Source organism: Mobula birostris, chromosome X, assembly GCF_030028105.1.
Source record: "Mobula birostris isolate sMobBir1 chromosome X, sMobBir1.hap1, whole genome shotgun sequence".
Taxonomy (NCBI): domain Eukaryota; kingdom Metazoa; phylum Chordata; class Chondrichthyes; order Myliobatiformes; family Myliobatidae; genus Mobula; species Mobula birostris.
In genome coordinates this window covers 49625157-49648133 of record NC_092402.1, presented here as the reverse complement: position 1 = coordinate 49648133, position 22977 = coordinate 49625157, and the positions used below count along the sequence as shown (strand labels likewise).

At 37.9% G+C, this 22977-nt stretch overlaps 1 protein-coding gene across 5 annotated transcripts in view; it reads right to left on the bottom strand.

Annotated features, from left to right (window-relative positions):
• Positions 1-22977, bottom strand: part of pan2 (poly(A) specific ribonuclease subunit PAN2) — a 137299-nt gene that overhangs the window by 39772 nt on the left and 74550 nt on the right. For 4 of the 5 annotated variants that reach the window (XM_072248906.1, XM_072248908.1, XM_072248905.1 and 1 more), the window contains exons 24-25: positions 18516-18609; positions 8301-8501 (exon numbers count right to left, since the gene is read on the bottom strand). In XM_072248906.1, coding sequence (XP_072105007.1) covers positions 8301-8501; positions 18516-18609 — 295 coding nt within the window. Of the gene's footprint in view, positions 1-1711; positions 4689-5787; positions 5868-8300; positions 8502-18515; positions 18610-22977 lie in introns of those variants that run through there. The other variant, XM_072248907.1, reaches the window with a different exon arrangement.

The window sequence follows — 22977 nt, the reverse complement described above, 5'->3', positions numbered from 1 at the left end:
AGAAAAAAATGATTTTGTGCCTCGAGGTCTCATTACAGACTACCAACAGTTTTCCGAACTGATATATCTTCCAAAAATATTTATGGGATGTGGGCATCACTGGAAAGGCCAGAATTTTTTTGCCCACCTCTAACTGCCTTGAAGGTGGTGGTGGTGCTGGTACTAAGCCATCTTGAACTTTTGCAGTCCTGCTAAAGAATCTGTTGGGGACTTCCACAATTTAAACACAGCAGTGAAGAAGAACTGACAACATTATTTCCAAGGCAGGATGATGTGCAACATGGAGGAGAGCCTGCATGCATGGCATTTCCATGCACCCTCTGCCCTCTTTTCAGTGCAGTAGAGATAATGGGCTTGGGAGGTGCTGTTAAAATAGCCTTGGTGAGTTGTTGGAGTGCATTTACAGATGCCATACACTGCAGCCATACTGCACAAATGATAGGTGAAGTGTATACTTAAAAATAAGCACCTACAGCATATTATGCCTTTGCCACCTCAGTTGTTCTAGAGTACATCATAGCTGATTAAATACTTATGAAACTTGGTAGACAAGCTTCCACGAGCAGTGATGCAGTCATGACCGGGTAATCCACTCGAATGAGATTGACTGAGACAAGAGGCCCAGGATACGAAGAACTCCCCTCTACTCCAGGAACCAGGCAGGGTCTCTGTTTAATGGCTCCTCTGAACAATGGTGTCTCCCTTCATTACCTTGGATTGCCAACTTTTAGGTGGAGGATGGGGTGCCAATCAAACAGCCTTTTGTCCTGAATGGGGTCAAGCTTCAAGTGCTGTTGGGGCTCTGCTCATTCATCAGACAAATGGGGATAGCTAGAAGGCTTTGACAAATCAGGAGGTACAAAATGATGCATGTTAATCACCAGCTTCCAGTTTATGCCTGAAATGTGCAACATAGATGGCTGCTTCTTCTGGAGTTATACATGAAACTGAACAATTTTCAGCAAACATCTCCAATTCTGATCTTATTGAGGTCATATAGCAGTTGATGGTCAACCCTAGGATACAGATTTGAAATATTCAATAAGTTATCTTCTTAACAAAAGTAAAATGATCCAAGGTTAAATACCAAGCAAAAAATCCTCCCCACCCCAATATTGAGATCTTTCTGATCTGTGCAGCATTTAACACCCGGGCATGCTTGATCACTGGATTCCAAGCTTCCTCCAATGCCATCCTATAAATATGGTACTGCATTCTACAGCAACACAGGTTATATATAACTTTGATTAGTCTATTCTCATTCCACCTTTCCAGTCTTTATCAATTTCTTGGGCTGCCTTTGCCAAGATCAAAAATGCTGCTATTCTGACAAATTTATAAGCCTCTTCCTTTCATTTAACATCTTTAATTTCTCCCATTAGTTACAGGCAGACCCCTCGTCCTGTTGTATTTTTGTTCCTCAAAATACATGGCTTTTGCAAAATCATTAATATTTTTCAGTATTGTTACCTATGCACTGTAATCTTTTAATACAGCTAACCAATCAACTGCAGTCAACTTCTGCCCCATCCCACCATCATACCTTAGTTTTGGACTGGGCTAAACCACTTTCAAACAATGAACTAGGATAACCAAGTCAACTAACAAGGTGGAATGTTTTGTTTACAAGGTCAGGCTGGCTCAATCACAGTAATTCTTTTTGTTTTTAAGAGTAGAATGGAGTTAATTAGGAAAAAATACAGACCAAGAATTTCATTAAAAAATAAAGTTTATTACCTTCAGAAAAGCAAGGTAAATGAGAAATTACTCAACTGATCATTTTTTTTTTAAAAAGAGCTTCCGTTTTCTCTCTCGAAATATACAGTTGCAAGAAAAAGTTTGTGAACCCTTTGCAATTACCTGGTCTTCTGCATTATTACTCAAAACTTGGTCTGATCTTCATCTGTCACAGTAAGAGACAAACAATCTGCCTAAACTACTAACACACAAACATTTGTACTTCTCATCAATACTGAGCATATCATTTAAACAATCACAGTTAAGGGTCAAAAAAGTATGTGAACCTCTGGGGTAATGCTTTCTACAAAAGCCTTTTGGAGTCAGGTGTTCCAATCGATGAGATTGGAGGAGTGGGTTGTAGAGGTGCCCTGCTCTATGGGGAAAAAAAAGACACGAAATCAGGTTACTGATGAAGCCTGCTCTTCAAGAAAGTTCTGTTTATGTGCACCATGCCTTGATCAAAACAACTTTGAAGATTTTAGAAATGATTTTGTAGTCTTTTCCAATTTCATACATCTCTACAATTGATCTTCTAAAGACCTGAGTGTTCATCAGTCCACAGTAAGAGAAATTGTCTACAAAGGGAGGAAATTGAGTACTGTCGCTACTCTCCCTAGGAGTGGGCATCCTGCAAAGATCACACCAAGAGCATGTGAAATGCTGAAGGAGGTGAAAAGAACACAAGGGTAATAGCAAAAAACCTGCAGAAATCTTTAATAATAATAATTTTAAAAATTGCTAAAGTCTCTGTTCATGAGTCCATTATAAGAAAAAGAATGAACAAGAATGGTGTTCATGGAAGGACACCATGGAGGAAACCATTGCTCTCAAAAAAAAAAAAAACAAAAAACATTGCTGTATGTCTCAAGTTTGCAAAAGACCACCTGGATGTTCCACAATGCTTCTTGGACAATGTTCTGTTGACAAATGAGACAAAAGTTGAATTTTTGGGCAGAAATACACACCACTATGTTTGGAGGAAAAAGGAGACTGCACATCAACATCAAAACCTCATCCCAACTGAAACATAGTGGAAAAAGCATCATGATTTGAGGCTGCTTTTTTGCTTCAGGGCCTGGAGAGCTTACAATCATTGAGGAACAATGAATTCAAAAATTGTATCAAGACATTTTACAGGGGAATGTCAGGGTAGCAGTCTGTCACCTGAAGCTTAAAAGACATTGGATATTGCAACAAGACAATGATCTGAAACACAAGAGTAAATCAACAACAGAACAGTTTAAAAAGAAGAAAATTAATGTTTTGGAATGGCCACGTCAGAGTCTAGACCTTAACCCAATTGAGGTACTGTGGTGTGACCTGAAGAGGGCTGTTCATGCAAGGTATCCCAGAAATATTGATGAACTGAAACAGTTTTGCATGGAGGAATGGTCCAAAATTCCTCTTCGCCATTCTGCAAGTCTGATCAGCAGCTACAAGAAATGTTTGGTGACAATACAGTAACTGCAGCTAAAGGAGGTTCTACCAGTTATTAAACACAAGGGTTCACATGCTTTTTCCAGCTTGGACTATGAATGATTAGACAATGTTCAATAAAGACATAAAAAATACAACTGTTTGTGTTATTATTGTAGGCAGATTGTGCTTGTCTATTATTGTGACTTAGAGGCAGATTAAACCATATTTAATGAGTAATTAATGCCGAAAATCTGGCAATTGCAAAGGGTTCACAAACTTTTTCTTACAACTGTATATACATAGTATATACAGGAAGTGCAAATGTTTTTCCTTCCAATACAGGTACTTGAGTAACATAATGCCGAATATTGACAGTGTCTTGCACCACATGAACACATATGTAAAATACTGTAATAAAGATTGCTAGCTATTCGGAGATTTGTAAACTCAAGGCCACATTTTCTTTTAAGTTTTAAAAAACCTGAAAATTCAGGAAACTCAGCAGTGTAACTGAAGATTCTACATCAACCTGCTGGCTGTCTGGAAAGACTGAATAGCACAAATACAATCTCGGAAGAATGTGGACTGTTACATTTGATGACACTGCCGTCCTGACATCAATCCTATATCCTGATTGTTTAATTAAACAATCTAAAAAAATTGAAGTATTAAAATCACTGTGGAATACCTTATTCAACATGACAGGATACAAAACAATATCTACAAAGGGGAAGACAACCATTTCTTAGAAAGCAATGAGTTTACTGAGTAACTGCATTGGCAACCTGGTGACAACGTACTGTATGATGATATTTCCATTACCATATTTATTAACCCTATGTGCTTTCTTCCTGGAATAGGAAAATATTGGGTAATGCTGGGGTATATTAAAGATTTTCATTCAATTTCAGAGCAGCCAAACTCTACCAACCATGTCTGCACTATTTGAATTAAGCATACTGCCTTCACAGGAAGGCTATTCTGTCCAGGTGGGCACTTGTTTTTATAGTAAGCAAATAAAAAGTGAAGGAGAAACTTAAGAAAATAGAGGGGAGAATATGAACCCCTTCCTAAAAAGCACTAAAAAGCATGGAATGTTTACCAAGAAACCTCTGGAGATTTGGAAGCCTTGACAAAATGCAGGTCCCCGCGTGACGGGCAATCATCGCAACGGTTGATGATACCAACTGTACTTCCCCCCTCAGAGGCTGCCTGGTTTTGAGCATTTCCAGCATTCTCTAGTTAACATGTTTGTTGCCATTTTCCTCAAAGTGACTCAGTTCTTTTCTCAAGATTCTGACGTCCTTTCCCATTCTTCATCCTGTCAGATCAGTGTTCCATGGTTAAAATACTACGACAGTCAAGCACCAGTGCAAGCCGTCTCCATTTAGAAATGGGTTTCTTCTGGAATCTGTGAAAAATACAAACTTTTTTCCCCTCAAATGCTGCAGATTCACTCCTCATTAGGTTAGATAGTTCATTCAGATGTCTTCACATTTTAACCCTTCAGAGGTGGGAAAATTGGGAGCCTGATTTAAGAGAAAAAACAAGCTTGAAGGTGTAGAATCGACATTTTAAAAAAAACATCACGATTAAACCCATCATGGGTGACGAAGAAAATGTAAAGTGCATTCCAATATTGTATGCACATCAGGACGAAAGAGATACTGAGAAATAGAACATTTTCCAAGTTTTAGACCCAATATAATGTCGAGCTCCCTCTACTTTGCACTAAGTGCATAACATGACATTTCCATTTCCTATGCTGGCCACCCATTTCTCTCCTCGCATAGCATTGCTGATTTGATACCAACTATGGCTAGCTGTCCTATAGGCAGCCTAAACAATTTCACTGGAATTATCAATGGAAACTTTCATTTCATTAGTCAGCAGTAGATTCAAAGCCAGACCCAAATGCAAATTCATTAATCATGTTACAAGTTTGCAACAAAACAGGCGAGTTGCTTTCCTGCAGGAATGGACACCATAATCATGCATTCTTACACATGTGCTAGCTACCCACCCAGCAGAGTTGTTATAGCTCGGCACCCAGCCCTCTCAGCTGCATACATGCTGGTATGGGGATATTCAGAAAATGGAAACAATTGATTTAAAGTTTTGAAAGATGCTTAACCAAAGAACAAGCTATGCACATTCGAGTAGCACCTTTTAAGATTTTCAGAAAGTCCCATAGATTTCTTTGAAAGCACATGTAATTTTTTTTGTAGGGGATTACTGCAATAGTGCAAAGAACAGTATGCAGGCAAACACAGCAACCGATTTGCGCATCGCAAGGTCCTATAAACAGGCAATTTGAGATTATAGGAATATTAGTTAGCAAGACATTGGGAGAGCTAGAGTCCTGAAGCGGGGCTTGAGCCTCCAATCTACTGACTAAAACTGAAGAACTAGTAATTAAGCATATTATTAGCTATAAATCCAGCTGTTAATTACATAAATTTAGAGTACATCTCTATGCTGCAAACCACCCAAAATGCTTTATTTTGAAATAGCATTTCATAATTACTCAAAAACCATATACATTCAATACTGTAAAAATCTTTCACTAACTACACAATAAAATAAATGAAAGATCACTCCAGACAGATTATGACAAGAATGAATTACCAGGGAAAGAAATGCCTTGATCCATAGAGTTTCACTTCAAGCCTAGGCAAGTTGATGATTAGTCTGGATGCCAAAAATTCCTTATAGAATAAAAAAAGTTTGAGGAATGAACCACATGTTAAGTCTCAAAAACATTTAAGACAATACTGTTTAGAACCACCATAATCGCCCAAATTGCAGCCTTCTGATCTGCATTATTCTCCTCTTGGTCTTGAGAAGATTTAGTTCAGAGCAGTTATTTATCTGGAACATCAAGATGGCTGAAGTAATCCTATCCTCATACAAATTTAAGCCATTTGTCAGTAACTACAGTCGACCTTTACTAATCCAACTACCTATAATCCAGTTCCTTCGATAATCCGGCACTGATTATGCTTAATGTGATCCTTCTGTAATTCCGCATTTTCACTAATCCGGCACTCCTCAGGTCCCAATGGTGCCAGATTAGTGAAGGTTGACCCGTACAAAAATATTCTGCATCTCAGATTAACTGCTGGATTTGAGTTTGTTCACATCTTTGTACTCATTCCATCTTGCACTCATTATTCAAACAAAGTAGATCTTAAAAGTAGAATGAAATAAACAAGCACTCAAGTTTATGAAACTTTCAGTTTTTGTTCTCTAAATAAAATAAAGGACTGCAAGTATCATTGCTAGGGAAGTGGATATCTTCTGTTTTAGCATTATCAGGATGTCTAGAAAAGCCATTGAAGGGTTTTTAAATAAGCAATAAAAAACATTCTGACAAAGCATGGTGGGAAGGAAGCAGGGAACAAAATAAAATAAATCACTAATTTGAGCCAATGATACAAAAAGAAAAAATTTGCAAGTGGGTGTCATAAAAGTGATGCATTAAGAGGTGTTTAAGAAGGGACTTCCAAGTGCATTGACAACAGTAGAAAAAAATCTCAACAGATCATAGAATATAGAAATCTACAGCACATTACAGGCTATTCAGCCCACAATGTTGTGCCGACCATATAACCTACTCTAGAAGCAGTCTAGAATTACCTTACAGTATAGCCCTCTATTTTCCTAAGCTCCATGTACTTATCCAAGAGTCTCTTAAAAGAACCAATTGTATCCACTTCCACCATCGACGCTGGCAGTGCGTTCCATGCATCCACCACTCTCTGTGTGAAACACTTACCCCTGACAACCCCTCTGTACCTACTTCCAAGCACCTTAAAACTATGCTCTCTCGTGCTAGCCATTTCAGCCCCGGGAAAAAGCCTCTGGCTAGCCACACGATCAATGTCCTTCATCATCTTATACATCTCTATCACTTCACCTCTCATCCTCTGTTGCTCCAAGGAGAAAAGGCAAGTTCACTCAACCTATTCTCATAAGGCATGCTCCCCAATCCAGGCAACATCCTGGTAAATCTCCTCTACACCCTTTCTATAGTTTCCACATCCTTCCTGTAGTGAGGCGACCAGAACTGAACACAGTATTCCAAGTGGGGTCTGACCAAGGTCTTATACAGCTGTAACATTACCTCACAGCTCTTGAACTCAATCCCATGGTTGATGAATGCCAACACACCAAACACCTTCTTAACAACACTGTTAATCTGCGCAGCAGCTTGGAGTGTCCTAAGGACATGGACCCCAAGATCCCTCTGATCCTCCACACTGCCAAGAGTCTTACCATTAATATTATATTCAGTCTTCAAATTTGGCCTACCAAAATAAACCACTTCACACTCATCTAGGTTGAAGTCCATCTGCCACTTCAGTCCAGTTCTGCATCCTATAGATGTCCTGCTGTAACCTCTGACAACCCTTCAGACTATCCACAACACCACTAACCTTGGGTCATCAGCCAACTTACTAACTCACCCTTCTACTTCTTCATCCAGGTCATTTATAAAAATCACAAAGAGGAGGGATCCCAGAACAGATTCCTGTGGAACATCACTGGTCACTGACCTCCATGTGGAATATGAACCATCTAAAACCACCCTTTGCCTTCTGTGGGCAAGCCAATTCTGGATCCACAAAGAAAGATGTCCTTGGATCCCATGCCTCCTTACTTTCTGAAGGAGCCTTAGCAAATGTCTTACTGAAATCCACACACGTTACATCCACTGCTCTACCTTTATCAATGATCAGAAGATGAAGAGTGCCTGAAACCAAAGCAATAAGATAAAGCAAGCACAACGAGACACTGAAAAACATTCCCCACATGACATTTCCCTTACTCTGGCCACCTTGTGGTCTCATTGAGAAAGCCAATTAGTGCTGAATTTCAGAAGATTTTGGCCTGAGCCCACTTTCCAGAAAATACTCAGATTCACAGTCCAAATCCAAATCTCACAAAACTGTCATAGTCAAACAGGCAGTTTTACCTCAGCAGTGTACTGCAGGGCAAGGCCAATGTCCACCCAGCTGTCCAACTGCAAGATTTTCTAAAGCTTCAGCATAATATTTTGATAAGCATAACATCTTAAATGTTAGCTTTGTACAATAAAATGCTATTGCACAAAAATAGGAAATAAACAAGGTACTTACTCTTGGGACTACTCTGGACTTCTTCAGACTCCGGTACTTTCCAGTCCATCTTTCGGCCTTTCTCATATAGGCCTTTGAGTATTTTTCGGAATTCATCAACATCCATCCCATGCTTTGTCAACTCCAGATACTTGCGGTACAGCTGCAGTGCTGTGCGTGCATCCTCTATGCTATCATGTGTTTCACCCTGAATTTTAAGCTCTGTTTGAGAATAGTAGAAGCCAAATCAGTTTCTCCACCTTTAACTACATCTACCCTGACAAACCACTTGCGTTTCAGTAAGGTTATCCTTCATTTTAAATTCTAAAAAAGAATCCAATTTCTTTAGATACGGCAACCATCAGTTGCACATTTTGCAAGGCTGGACACCACCTGCCAGCAGAGGCCTAACCAGCAAGACTTCTTCACTACTCCATCAGCTTTTCATTTTGTACATCCTACTCTAATTCTTACCACCTATCCTGCAAGTAGTGACTCCCAGTTGTGCTTTGTCAGCAGTTCATATTAACAAAGCAGACATTTTTCACTTGAGCCCAAATAGCGAGCATCAGCAGAAGGTTTCAACTGGGAGAATTTCATTGCCTAAGCTTGGCCTTCCACAATTGGACTTCCCAGGTTAGGATGTTAGACAGTTTATCAAGGCCAACGGTTGTCTTTGCTGTTGCCCCAGCCAAGATCAGTTAATATAACAAATGAGATATGGGACCTTCTGTCTACAACTTCCACATGTCAGGCAACCTCAATCATCCATCATCCACAACCATCTGCAGTAGAGAATTCCAGAGATTCAACACCCTATAGAAATAGTTGTTCCCAGGCAATTCAGTTTTAAATGACCACCCTATTATCTTGTAATTGTGTCCACTGGTGGAATAACTCCATCCACCCTGTCAAGCCCCTTAAGGATCTTGTATGCTTCAGTAAGATCATCCCCTAATTCTTCAACATTCTAAAGAACTTAAGCTGCTCAAGATATGATAATGCTCAAGTTCCAGGAAGTAGCTAGTGAAATACTTTTGCACTACCTCCAATGCTAGTATATCTTTTACTAAGGATCAGGGGACCAAAACTGTACAGCACCCAAGAAACAGCGTCAACAATGCCTCTCCATTTCTAAAGACCAACCCTCCTGCAATAAAAGTGAATATATTATTTGCTGTCCAGACCACTTGCTACACTGCTTGTTACAGAGGCGACACAATCGTCAATCGCCTCTGATCTGGGCCGACACTTACGTGCCGGGCAGCACCTAATCAATTAGCTTGTTTATTTTGGCTTTTTTCTTAAAGGTGTGCTGGGTGCGTCCCAGCTACCGCTGTACTCTTTGCGGCCCAGAGGTTGGGGACCACTGAATTATAAGTCAATAGCATCATAACATTTTAAGTAACGTTTGGATATTAAACACACAGCGCATATTTCCCTCGTATGAACATGTAAAATCATTGCAACACACCAATATCGCTGAATCAGTGGGAGCCCTGGGCTTGTTTTCCTGCAACAAGACAGTCCCATCAAGGGGTGATGGGAGACAGCGATATTCAAAGGGGGTTCCTTATGTCCAGTCTATTCCGCAATTTAGTTTTCGTTGCATTCATTGCAGAAAAATCCGCTTCGCAGCGGTATAATGTTGGAAATGGAAGCAACGTTTTCAGTGCTTCCGTGGCTATCTCAGGATATTCAGCCTTGACTTTGATCCAGAATGCCGGCAGAGATGTTATGTCAAACATACTTTTCAGCCCACCGTCATTTGCAAGCTCGAGGAATTGGATCTTCTTCCCGTGCTGACATGGAAGATTCACCGAAAACATTCACAAATGGGTCACTGACCCATTCCTTTGCACGTCTTGGGTCACTGATGACCTCGCGTGCATTAAAGTTCAACAGTGTGTGAGACAGGGAATGAGAAAAGGTGCAGCTGACTCATATAGTTTCCTCGCGGCCCAGTGGCACATGCTTTGCAGCCCGGTGGTTGGGGACCGCTGCACTAGGGGAAAGGCAATTCTGGATTGGGTGTTGTGTAATGAACCAAATTTGATTAGGGAGTTCAAGGTTAAGGAACCTGTAGGAGACAGTGATCATAATATGATAGAATTTGCGGAGGAGATAAAGTCAGATGTATCAATATTACAGCGGAGAAAAGGGCATTACAGAGGGAAGAGTTGGCTAAAGCTGATTGGAAGGGGACACTAGCAGTGATAAGGGCAGAACAGCAATGGCTGGGGTTTCTGGGGGCAATTCTGAAGGCGCAGAATAGATACACTCCAAAGATAAGGAAGTATTCTAAAGGGAGGATGAAGCAAGTATGACTGACAAGGAAAGTCAAAGGCAGCATAAAAGCAAAAGAGGGCATATAATAGAGTAAAAATCAGTGGGACATTAGAGGATGAGGAAGTTTTTACAAAACCAACAGAAGGCAACTAAAAAAACCCATAAGAAGAGAAAAGCAGAAATAAAGATAAGCTAGTCAAAAACATTAAAGAGGATACAAAAGTTTCTTCAGATATACAAGTAAAAGAGGTGACAGTGGGTTTTGGAAAATGACACTGGAGAGAGAGGTAGCAATGGGGGACGAACTCCACCTTCCGCCTGTGGATATGTAAGACATAGTGTCTTTCTGTCTGCCTTTAATTTCTCCCTTTCCCAACTTAAACTTTGAAATTTTAACTTTATTCAGGTAGATCTTGCAGAGTGATAATTATAGCTATGGCTACCTTGAGAAGCACTAAAAGAAATCCCGATACAGATAACGGTAAGCCTAAAAAAACTGACGAAGCTGCAGAGGAGCCAGCCTAGGTTAATAGATTAGAGACTCAAATAAGTTCTATCGTCGCTGAATTAACTCAACTAAAAGAAAGTCTTCTCCCCTTGGAGGAAAAAATTGATTCTTTGAGCTTGGATCTTAAGGAGGTAACTTGCAACGCAGCTGATATTTCTTCTTGTCTGGAAAAGGCTCAACAATGAACTGTTCATTTGGAAGCTCGCTCTCGTCGGAACAATATTCGAATTGTTGGATCGAAAGAGAAATCAGAATCAGCCGACACACTGCCACTATTTTGCTAAAATGTTTCAATCTCTATTTCCTGAGGCTTTACCACAATTGCCCAACATTGAAATAGCTCATAGGGTTGGAACTTCGGGACAAGGCAAAAATAGACATGTTATTGTACGTTTTCTTCGTTTTCGAGACAAAGACTGTATCATTAAGCTGGCAAGAAAACAAAGACTGTTTAAATTTCAAGGCTCTGAGATTCGTTTCTTTCAAGATTTTCCGCGTGAAATTGTTCAAAAACGTTCTGGATTCGCTGCCGTAATGCGTATGGCTTTTCAAAGACGGATATATCCCTTTCTTCAATATCCAGCTAAATTAAGGCATTTTGCTAAAGACTCTGGGGTTCGTATTTTTGAGGACCCAGCTGGTGCATTGCGTTTTATTAATTCTCTCCCTGATGAATCTGAAGTTTAAAGGATTTACAATTGTTTTGATTGTTTCGTGATATAAGGAATGATGAGATCGGAAGAATTGAGGAGCATAGAAAGTCTTGGTATTAAAATGTACCTTTATCTTTGATATAGACTGGTTTGGACTGTTTTAATTTTAGAAGATATCGTATGGGATCTGTTAAAAGACTATAGAAACTTTAAATCATTTAGAATTTCTTTCTGTTTGCTACATTTATGAACTAATCGTTTTTTTTTGCTTTGTAGGTTTTTTAAGAACTTTTAACTTACTATTCGTTTTTTTTCACGTTTTATAGATAGATGTAATAAGTTAAAGATGGCGATTGTTTTCTTCTTCTGAGCAAATATCTCAAGAATTTGTTTTGGATGTCTTTTTTTTATCTAATGTTATGAAGCTTACTTTCTAAACTGAAGGTCGTTTCTGTTAACTGTTTTTTAAAATTTAATTGTAATGGGTTGTATGTCGACTGTAATGAGTTGTATACTCGGGAGAGGGAGACAGATGCCTTTTTTCATCTGTACCTTTTATCTAGGCAGGTGGAGTTCAGAATTGCTTCTTATGCATTCTTTGGGGCTTGCGTTGATAGATATCGACTTATTTCTGGGCTTTGTAGGTTGGGTGGTTTTTTTTTTCTTTTTTCTATTTCTATTTTTTATTCCCATTATGGAATTACAGAGCGTACGCAAGTTGTTATTATTGTTGCTTATTACCGCCATTCACGACTATCTTATCCTGACATGCGTCTAATTATTTTCTTTAGATATAAAGTTTCATGATGTTATTTAAACAGTTAAATGTTTTAAGTTGGAATGTCTGTGGTTGGAATCATCCTATTAAGCGTAAGAAAACATTTAAAATTATTAACCGATTCCAACCTGATACAATTTTTGTACAAGAGACGCATGTCAGGTTATGCGATAAAAATCGATTTTTTAAATTTTGGAAGGGCCCTCAGATTCATGTAAACTCTCTAAGTAAAATTAGGGGTGTTTCCATTTTTATTGATTCTAATATTCCCTTTAATCAGGAGGATATTATATCTGATATTAATGGTACGTTTGTAGATTTTTGATTGTTAAAGGAACAATTTACAATAAGAAAATGGTTTTGGTTAATATATATGGACCAAATGCTGGTGATCCTTCATTTTTTAAAGATGTTTTCTCTCTATTACCTGATTTAAATGAATATATTTATTAATGGGTGGAGATTTTAATACTTGCTTAAATCCTTTATTAGATAAATCATCTAGACATCAACTCCCTAATCGCTCTGTATCACTTATTAATTCCTTTTTAATTGATTATGGTTTAATTGAAGTCTGGAGACATATGCATCCTAGCGAAAGAAAATATTCCTTTTTTTTCCCCACGTTAATAAATATTCGAGAATCGACTATTTTATAGCCGACCCTTGACTTTTATTTAATGTTCAGAAATGTGAATATGATGCAATTGTTATTTCTGATCATGCTCCCTTAAATTTAATATTTGATTTGAAAAATGTTGTTTCTACAAGACCACCTTGGCATTTTCCAGAACATTTGTTACAAAGTTCAGATTTTGTTGAGTTTATTGAAACTCAGATAAGAGTTTCTCTTCAATAATACAGGAAACGTCTTAAAGTTAGTAATTTGGGATACGTTAAAAGCTTATTTACGTGGTCAGATTATTTTTTATTTAGCTAAGTTAAGGAAACAGACAAGAAAGGAATTAGATAAAATTGCTAAACAAGTTAAAGATTTAGATAATATCAACGCAATCCTTCCAAATGTTGATTTGTTTAAAAGAGTGGAATTACAATCACAATATAATTTATTATTAACTTATCCTATTGAAGGATATTTGCTTAAAGTAAAAAGTCAGAGTTTTATATTTTTAGGGATAAAAATAGTAGGCTCTTAGCTTCCCAATTAAGGGCTGCTAGAGCTAAAAGACAAATTTTGAAGATTAGTAAAGATAATGGAGATATAGTAAGTAATTATGAAGACATATTTTTCAGGATTTTTATTTGGATCTTTATAAATCTCAGTTTCCTGCAGATCCCTCCAAAATAAGCTTTTTTTATGCAAGATTAAATTTCCTCAATTTACTGTTGAAGATCAACAGACCCTTGATGCTCCAATTGTTGAGGATGAAATTCAGAAAGCTATATGGTCAATGCAATCAGGTAAAGCTCCTGGACTCGATGGTTATTTGGTAGGATTTTACAAAAAAATTTGAAAAATTACTTTCTCCATACCTTTTGGAAATATTTCATGAATCTTTTGAGAAAGGTAATTTACCTTCTTTTTATGAAGCTTCTATTTCTTTAATCCTTAAAGATAAAGATCCTACTGAATGCTCATCTTATAGACCTATTTCGTTATTATATGTGGATGCTAAAATTCTTTCTAAGATAATGGCTAATCGTTTGGAAAACATTTTATCTAAAATTATCTCTATGGATCAAACAGGCTTTATTAGAGGCTGTTATTCATTTTCTAATGTTCGGAGATTGATGAACATTATATATTCACCATTATCCAAAACACCCCAATGTGTCATTTCTCTGGATGCAGAAAAGGCATTTGATAGAGTTGAATGGACTTATTTGTTTAATGTATTAGAGAAATTTGGCTTTGGTAATAATTTTAATAAGTGGATTCAAATGATATACAAGAACCCTATTGCTACCGTTATTACTAATAATCTCAGGTCTCCCTTTTTTCCCCCCCACTCTCACGAGGTACTCGACAAGGGTGTCCATTAAGTCCTTTATTATTTAATCTCTACTGAAGCCTTTGGCTATAATAATTCGTGAAGCTAAAAACATTCATGGTATCTCTATAAATGGGACCATACATAAGATCTCTCTTTATGCAGATGATCTTTTGGTTTATATTTCAAATCCTGAAGAATCTATTCCTAATCTTTTGGAATTATTAAATGATTTTGGAAAATTTTCAGGATATAAACTTAATTTAAAAATGAATTGTTCCCTTTAAATGTTCCTGTTTTTATATATAATGATATTCCATTTAGAATTGCGAATTCTTTTAAATATTTGGGTATTATCATTACAAAAAAAAAGATCTTTATAAAGCAAGCTAATGTAGTTCCTTTATTGGACTCTATAAAAGAATTATTTTCTAGATGGAATCCTATTACATTTTCTTTAATAGGTCATATTCATGCCGTGAAAATGATGATTTTACCTAGACTTTTGTACATTTTTCAAAATATACCTATTTTTCTAACTAAAAATTTTTTGATCAAATTGATTCTACTATTTCGTCTTTTATTTGGAATAATAAAAGAACAAGAGTTAATAAGTTTCATTTATCCAAAAAAGATGGTGGACTTGTGCTACCTAATTTCAGATTGTATTATTGGGCTGTTAATATTCGACAACTATGTTTTCTGTTATATTGGCTCGATAAGAGCCAAAAACCAGCTTGGATTGATTAGGAATTAAAATCTATTAAACAATTTCATTTAACTTTATTATTAGGAGCTCCATTACCTTTACAACTTGCTAAAATTCCCAATTTAAATCTCTACCCTGTTATTAAACAGTCCTTATGGATTTAGTTTCAGTTTCGCAACTCTTTCAATTTTAAGAAATTTAAATTGTCTAGCCCTGTATTTCGAAATTTGCTATTTAAACCTTCAATTACTGATCCCATTTTTCTTTTATGGAGAAATAAGAGGATCTGTTCTTTTGCAGATTTATTTAGTGATGGTCAATTGATGACTTTTGAAGAGTTAATTAGCAAATATTCTCTCTCATACACATTTCTTGCAATATTTTCAGGTTAGACATTTCTTACAAAAATGTTTCTACGTTTCCATATATGCAAGAATCTGATTTGTTGGATACTATTTTGAATATGAATCCTTTAGTGAGAGGTTCCATTGGCAGAATTTATAATTTATTTTTACTACAAAAAGATAATCTCTCACTAAGGATTAAACAAGATTGGGAGAGAGAACTTAATAGGACTTTTGTTAATGAAGATTGGTTGCGAGTTCTGAAAATAGCTAATTCTTCAATATGTGCCAATCATTGTTTAATTCAATTTAAAATTGTTCACCATTATTACTTAACAAACAAAAGGCTTTCCAAAATATTTCCTAATATAGACAACTATTGTGATAGGTGTAAAAATGAAGTAGCTAATTTGTCACATATTCAGGGTATTTCATTTTCAAACCAACATGTAATTGCATTCGTTACATTGTTGGCAAGAAGGGCTATTTTACTGAAGTGAAAAGATACTTCTGCTCCTACACTAATTCAATGGTTTTCCCAAGTAATGTTATGACTTAGTTTGGAAAAAATTAGAAGAACTTTTGATCCCCGATTCGATTTTGAGAGAAGGTGGGGCTCTTTTGCCAAATATTATCACTTAATTTGAATTAATTTATATGGTTTCCTTCCAATTTTATGTTATATGAATGTGATTTGGCTGTTGTTGTTTATAATATATATTTAAAAAATTGTAAGACGTATTGCTCCGGGAGTTGGTTTCTATTTTTTTCTCTTTTGTAGTTAGTGGGTTTTTTTTTTTAAAAAGTCAGTTGGGGTTCTCTTTTTTCCTTCTTTTTCTTATATAATTTTTTTTTCTATTAGCATACAAGTTTTTTTTCTATATATATATATATATATATATATATACATACACACACACACACTAATTTGTTGAACTTTTGTATTTTATAGCTGTAGAAGATTATATATCAATTAAAAGATTTTAAAAATGAAAAATGTAATGGGGACAATAATTGCAAATGAATTTAAGTACTTTGTGTGAGTCTTCACTGTGGAAGACACTAGCATTATGCCAGAAATTAGAGAGTGTCAAGGGCAGTTGTTTTTGAGCGTGGAGGTGCTTGGGAAGCTGAAAGGTCTGAAGGTAGATAAGTTACCTGGACCAGATGGACTACACCCAAGGGTTCTGCAAGAGATCACAGAGGAGATTTGGGAGCCATTCAAGAATCACTAGATTCTGGAATGGTTCCAGATGACAGAAAAACTGCAAATGTCATTCCACTCTTCAAGAAAGAGGGAGGCAGAAAAAAGGAAATTATACATCAGTTAACTCAACTTTAATGGATGGGAAGGAGTTGAGGTCCATTATCAAGAATGAAGTTTCAGGGTTCTTGGAAGCACATGATAAAGCAAGCCGAAGTCAACACTGCTTCCTAAAGGGGAAATCTTGCCTGACCAACGCGTTGGAATTCTTTGAGGAAATAACAGACAGGCTAGACAAAGGAGAGTCAGTGGATGTTGCGTACTTGGATTTTCAGAAGCATTTGATAAGGTGCTGCACATGAGGCTGCTTTACAATACCCAGTGGTATAACGGGACAAATACTAGCATGGATAGAAGATTGACAGGAGGTAAAGGGTCAGAATTAAGGGGGCCTTTTATGGTTGGCTGCTGGTGACTAGTGGTGTTCCGCAGGGGTCCGAATTGGGACCACTTTTCACATGATATATCAATGATTTGGATGACGGAATTGATGGCTTTGTGGTCAAGTTTGCAGATAATAAAAAGATAGGTGGAGGGGCAGGTAGTGTTGTGAAAGCAGGGAGTCTGCAGAAGAACTTGGAGAGGTTAGGAGAAAGGGCAAAGTGGCAGAATACAGTGTTCTGGAAATGTACGTCATGCACTTTCATAGAAGGAATAAAGACGTAGACTATTTTCTAAATGGCGAGAAAATTCAGAAATTCAGAGGTGCCAAGGGGCCTGGAAGTCTTTGTGCAGGATTCCCTAAAGGTTAACTTGCAGGTTGAGTTGGTGGTAAGGAAGGCAAATGCAATGGTAACATTCATTTTGAGAGAACTAGAATATAAAAACAAAGATGTAATGTTGAGGCTTTATAATGCACTGGTGAGGCCACATGTGGAGTATTAAGAACAGTTTTGGGCCCTTTATCTAAGAAACAATATGCTGGCACTAGAGAGTGTCCAGAGAGGTTCACAAGAGTGATTCTGGGAATGAAAGGGTCATCATTTGAGAGTGTTTGATGGCTCTGGGCCTGTACCCACTGGAGCTTAGAAGAATGATGGGGGCCCTCATTGAAACCTATTGAATTTTGAAAGGCCAAGATAGAGTGGGTGTGGAGAGGATGTTTCATAAAGTGGGGGAGTCTAGAACAGCCTCAAAATAGAGGGACAGCGGCCATTTCGACCAGATGAGAAGGAATTTCTTCAGCCAGAGGTTGGTGGATTTGTGGAATGCACTGTCACAGATGGCTGTGGAGGCCAAATCATTATACTTAAAGCAGAGGTTGATAGGTTTTTAGTTAGTCAGGGTGTCATACGTTATGAAAAGGAGGCAGAAGAATGGGATTGAGAGGGATAATCAGCCATGACGGAATGGGAGAGCAGACCAGATAGGCCAAATGGCCCAATTCTGCTCTTGTCTTATGATCTTTTTGAGACTCATGCACAGGCACACCCAATTTCTCTATTCTATGCATATGCAATCTCTATTTAAATAATAGTCTGCCTTTTGAGTCTTTTTACTAAAATGCATGACCGCACACTTTCCCCACATAAATTTCCATTTACCAAACTTTCATCAACTCACTATGTATTGAAATAGTTTCAAATTACAAATATCCTCATTGCAACATGTCCTCCCAACTCTTTGTAACTTCAATGTAATCAGCAAGCTTAATCTCTTAATTTTAGTGATAAATCACATTTTGAAAGAAACATACTGATCAAACATATCAAAATCTTAAAATTATAACATATACAAACCTAGAAAATACCATGCAAGGAAACGCAGTGAAATCATCCTTTTCCGGGGCATGTGAAATAAATATACTGTATCTATCACTTGCTCCTTTGGAATCTGAAGATGGAAAAAGAAAGAAAAAATACTTTTTTAAAAAAAATAACCAACTCAGTTTTCTTGGACTGGATCATCAATTTTATATCATGCTGAACAGATATAGAAAAAATTTTTGAAAGTAATTTTTAATCCTGGAATTACTCAATAGATCTGGTGATGAATCTATAACCTGACCATGGCAACCTATAATATAAAGTCTTCCCACTTGCGAGGAATTTATTCAACTTATGTTCTTTTAATCTTTGTTAACACCATTTATAGAATGTTATTATCATTGTAATAGTATTGTATTTAGGTGCTCTTATCTGCAAAATAAAACATGGCCCAGTTAACTCACAATAAACAATTCACAGAGCACAAATCCATTGAAAAGAAAATAAATTCTTGCAACATTAACTCCAAAAGAATAAAGCTGTTGGGTTACGCTTTCTAAGCACAATTTGTCCAAAATGGGCTAGATGGCACTGAAGAAACTGCCAGCCAGCTGCAGCATGCATACCAGTACGTTCCTGACTTCCATACCTCCGTACTACAGTGCAAAAGTACTGAAAGTCAGATGCAGGCATGGCCAAACTTGGACTCACCATTGAGGCATTCAATAAGTACTGAACCAAGGAGCCAAATGTATTTGGATTGCACCAGTTCTTAAACAAGCTGCAGCTGGCACACGGTGTAGATCCTATTGATGCAAGTAGGAGTGCCAATCTTCATTAACAGGTTTATTGAGCTTTTGAGACTTTTACCCCCCCCCGTGCATGTTTCTATTTAATATTTTAAATATTTTTATTTTAATATTTTAAATATTTTCATTTTATTATTTTTTTTTTTTAAATGGGATCTTTAGAAACAGTGAAAGAGCTTTCAACAGCACAAGCTATTAGAGGCCAACATAGCCCTCTTAGCCTTTTCTGTTCATGAGATTATCAAGGAGCCAAAGTCTTGAGGCTGTTGGTAGCTAGGCAACTACAAAATGTTTAGCCAAGTGGGTGCAAGTATAGGCAGTGGGGTCAGAAAACTAGCCTCACTACAGCTAATTTTCATCATAAAAAGGATTTCTGCTTCCAAAACTCCCAAGGCATCTAGTTAAAAGTATTGCAATGTGCTGCAGTGAAATACTCAAGCAATTCAAGCATGAGAATCATCTCAGCTTGTCTGCACAAGCATATATTAAAAGTAGGGTTCCTTCTAAATTGTGGAGGGAATGCAAAGCAAGACCAGCCTCATTTTCCAATATGCCCTCCCGCATAGTTTGATTACCATTCACTGCTATTGAAAAAAAAAGGGATAAATTAGATCACAGTGGCTCCGACAGAACATCACTGCAACATGAATCAGCACCTTTGAGAGGCAGAGTGGTGAGAAAATAACCAACTTGTCCCACAACAAGCAAATGAACCCAACTTACACAACTTCAATCTGGTTTAAGATGGTGCTGGTGAAACACAGCAACACCTTACTGGCAGCAAACAAAATTATTAATCACACTTGCTGGTAAACAATCACTGCAATCGATAGCTTGCAACTTCCCTTTTGGAGTCAAGCTTTTGAACTGCCTGTACAACCTAGCACTTTTGCAGTGTCAACTGAAGTCTCAAAGGTAGTGCAGGACAGTTGCATTGTGACACGTTAGGGCTGAATCAATAATAGACAAACACAACCTGCCTAAACTAATAACACAAACAATTGTACTTCTTGTGAATACTGAGTATACCATTCGTCTAGGTTCAAAAAAGCATGTGAACCTCTGGGGTAATGCTTTCTACAAAAGCCATTTTGAGTCAGGTGAGACCAACCAATGAGATTAGATTGGAGGTATGGTTGCAGAGGTGCCCTACCCTATAAAAAAAGACACAACTTCAGGTTACTGACAGAGCCTGCTCTTCTCAAGAAAGATCTGCTTATGTGCACCATAGCTCGATCAAAACAACTTTCAGAGGATCTTAGATAAGATGCATGAAGCTGGAAAAGGCTACAAAAGCATTTATTTGTATTTATTTTATCTATTACACCCAAGGGAGTAAAAATCTTTATGTAGCGTCTCTGTCACTATGTACAAGCAATAAAGAGGGGAAACATGGGAAGATATTGCCTAAGCACTAAAATCGTACGCTCAATTGCCCTGTTTACATGCATGTACAGTCAGATAACAATCAGATCAATGTGTATAGATCAATCTGAAGGCCTGGTGAAAGAAGCTATCCCGGAGCCTGTTGGTCCTGGCCTTTAATGCTGTGGTACCGTTTGCCAGACGGTAGCAGCTGAAACAGTTTGTGGTTGGGGTGGCTGGAATTGCTGATGATCCTCTGGGCCCTTTTAACGCACCTGCTGCTGTAAGTGTCCTGAATAGAGGAAAGTTCACACTCTCAGATGCGCTGGGCTGTCCGCACCACTCTCTGCAGTGCCCTGTGACTGAGGGTAGTACAGTTCCCGTACCAGGCAATGACACAGCCAACCAGGATGCCTTCCATGCTGCCCCTGTAGAAAGTCCTGAGGATCTGGGGACTCATGATGAACTTCTTCAGCCATCTGAGGTGAAAGGGGTGCTGTGTTGAGCCTTTTTCACCACACAACCAGTATGCAAAATCCAGGCGAGATCTTCGGTGACATGTATACCAAGGAACTTGAAACTACCCATCCCCCTCGACTGCAGTCCCATCGTTGTCAATAGGGGCTAGCCTGTCTCCATTCCCCCTATAATCCATGATCAACTCCATTTTTTTTTGACATTAACAGGATTGTTTTCTTGGCACCACTGTGTCAGGGCATTGACTGCTCCTCTGTAGGCTCTCACCATTGTTGGAAGTAAGGCCCATCAACGTCATGTCACCTGCAAATTTGATCAGCACATTGGAACTGTGCGCGGCAACATATTTCTAAAGGCCCGAGTGTCCATCAGTCCACAGTAAGAGAAATTGTCTACAAATGGAGAAAACTCAGTACTGTTGCTACTCTCCCTAGGAGTGGGCGTTCTGTAAAGATCACACCAAGAGCATAAAGTGCAATGTTGAAGGAGGTGAAAAAGAACCCAAGGGCAACAGCAAAAGACCTGCAGAAGTCTCTAGAACTTGCTAAAGTCTCTGCTAATGTGTCTACTATAAGGAAAACACTGAACAATAATGATGTTAATGGAAGGACTCCACAGAGGAAACCACTGCTCTCGAACAAAAAAAAACACTGCTGTACATCTCCAGTCTGCAAAAGACCACCTGGATGTTCCATATCGCTTCTGGGACAATCCCCTGTGGACAGACGAGACAAAAGTTGAACATTTTGACGGAAGTGCACACCACTGTTTGGAGGGAAAAAAGTGCACTGCACACAATCACCAAAACCTCATCCCAATTGTGAAGCATCGTTGAAGGAACATCATGGTTTTGGAGCTGCTTTGCTGCCTCAGGGCCTGGACAGCTTGCAATTGTTGAGGGAACAATAAATTCAAAATTGTATCAAGACATGTACAAAGGAATGCCAGGGTAGTGGTCCATCACCTGAAGCTTAATAAAAGTTGGATGATGCAACAAGACAATGATCACAAACAGAAAGTAAATCAACAGAACGGTTTAAAAAGAAGAAAATTTGTATTTTGGAATGGCCAAGTCAGAATCCAGGCTTTAACCCAATTGAGATGCTGTGGCACGACCTGAAAGAGGGCTGTTCATGCAAGATATCCCAGAAATATTTGCAAACTGAAACAATTTTGTATGGAGGAATGCTCTAACATTCCTCCTCACCACCGTGCAAGTCTGATCAGCAGCTATAGGAAACTTTTGGTGGAGGTTATTGCTGCTAAAGGAGATTCAACCAGTTATTGAACACAAGGGTTCACATACTTTTTCCAGCGTGGACTGTGAATGATTTAATAATGTATTCAATAAAGACATGACAAGTTCAATTGTTTGTGTGCTATTAGTTTAGGTGGATTGAGTTTGTCTATTACTGTGACTTTGATGAAGATCAAACCACATTTTATGTTCACAAACTTTCTTGCAACTCTTTGATAATAAATGTACTTCAACTTTAAAGATAGTTGAGTGTTACTGGTTCAGGACTGGTATCTCAGAAGCCAAGATTTTAAACCCCAAATAAAGTTGTGAGAGGGAATTCAATAACTTTGACCATCTGTGGATCTGCATAAGAAAAGAATTTCAAAAGTTGCCAGATTGTTGTGTTTAAAAAAAAACCTGGTTCAGTACTGCCTTTAGGGAAGGAGACAACACCCATTCCCTGGTCTGGCCTTCACGTGGTTAACACTCAAACTCTCCAGGGTAATAATTCCCACTATATCTAATGAAAACAAAAGTTATGTCACATCATGACATAACAAATTCGTCAAACACAACACAGATCATACCGAAACCTATCTAACTT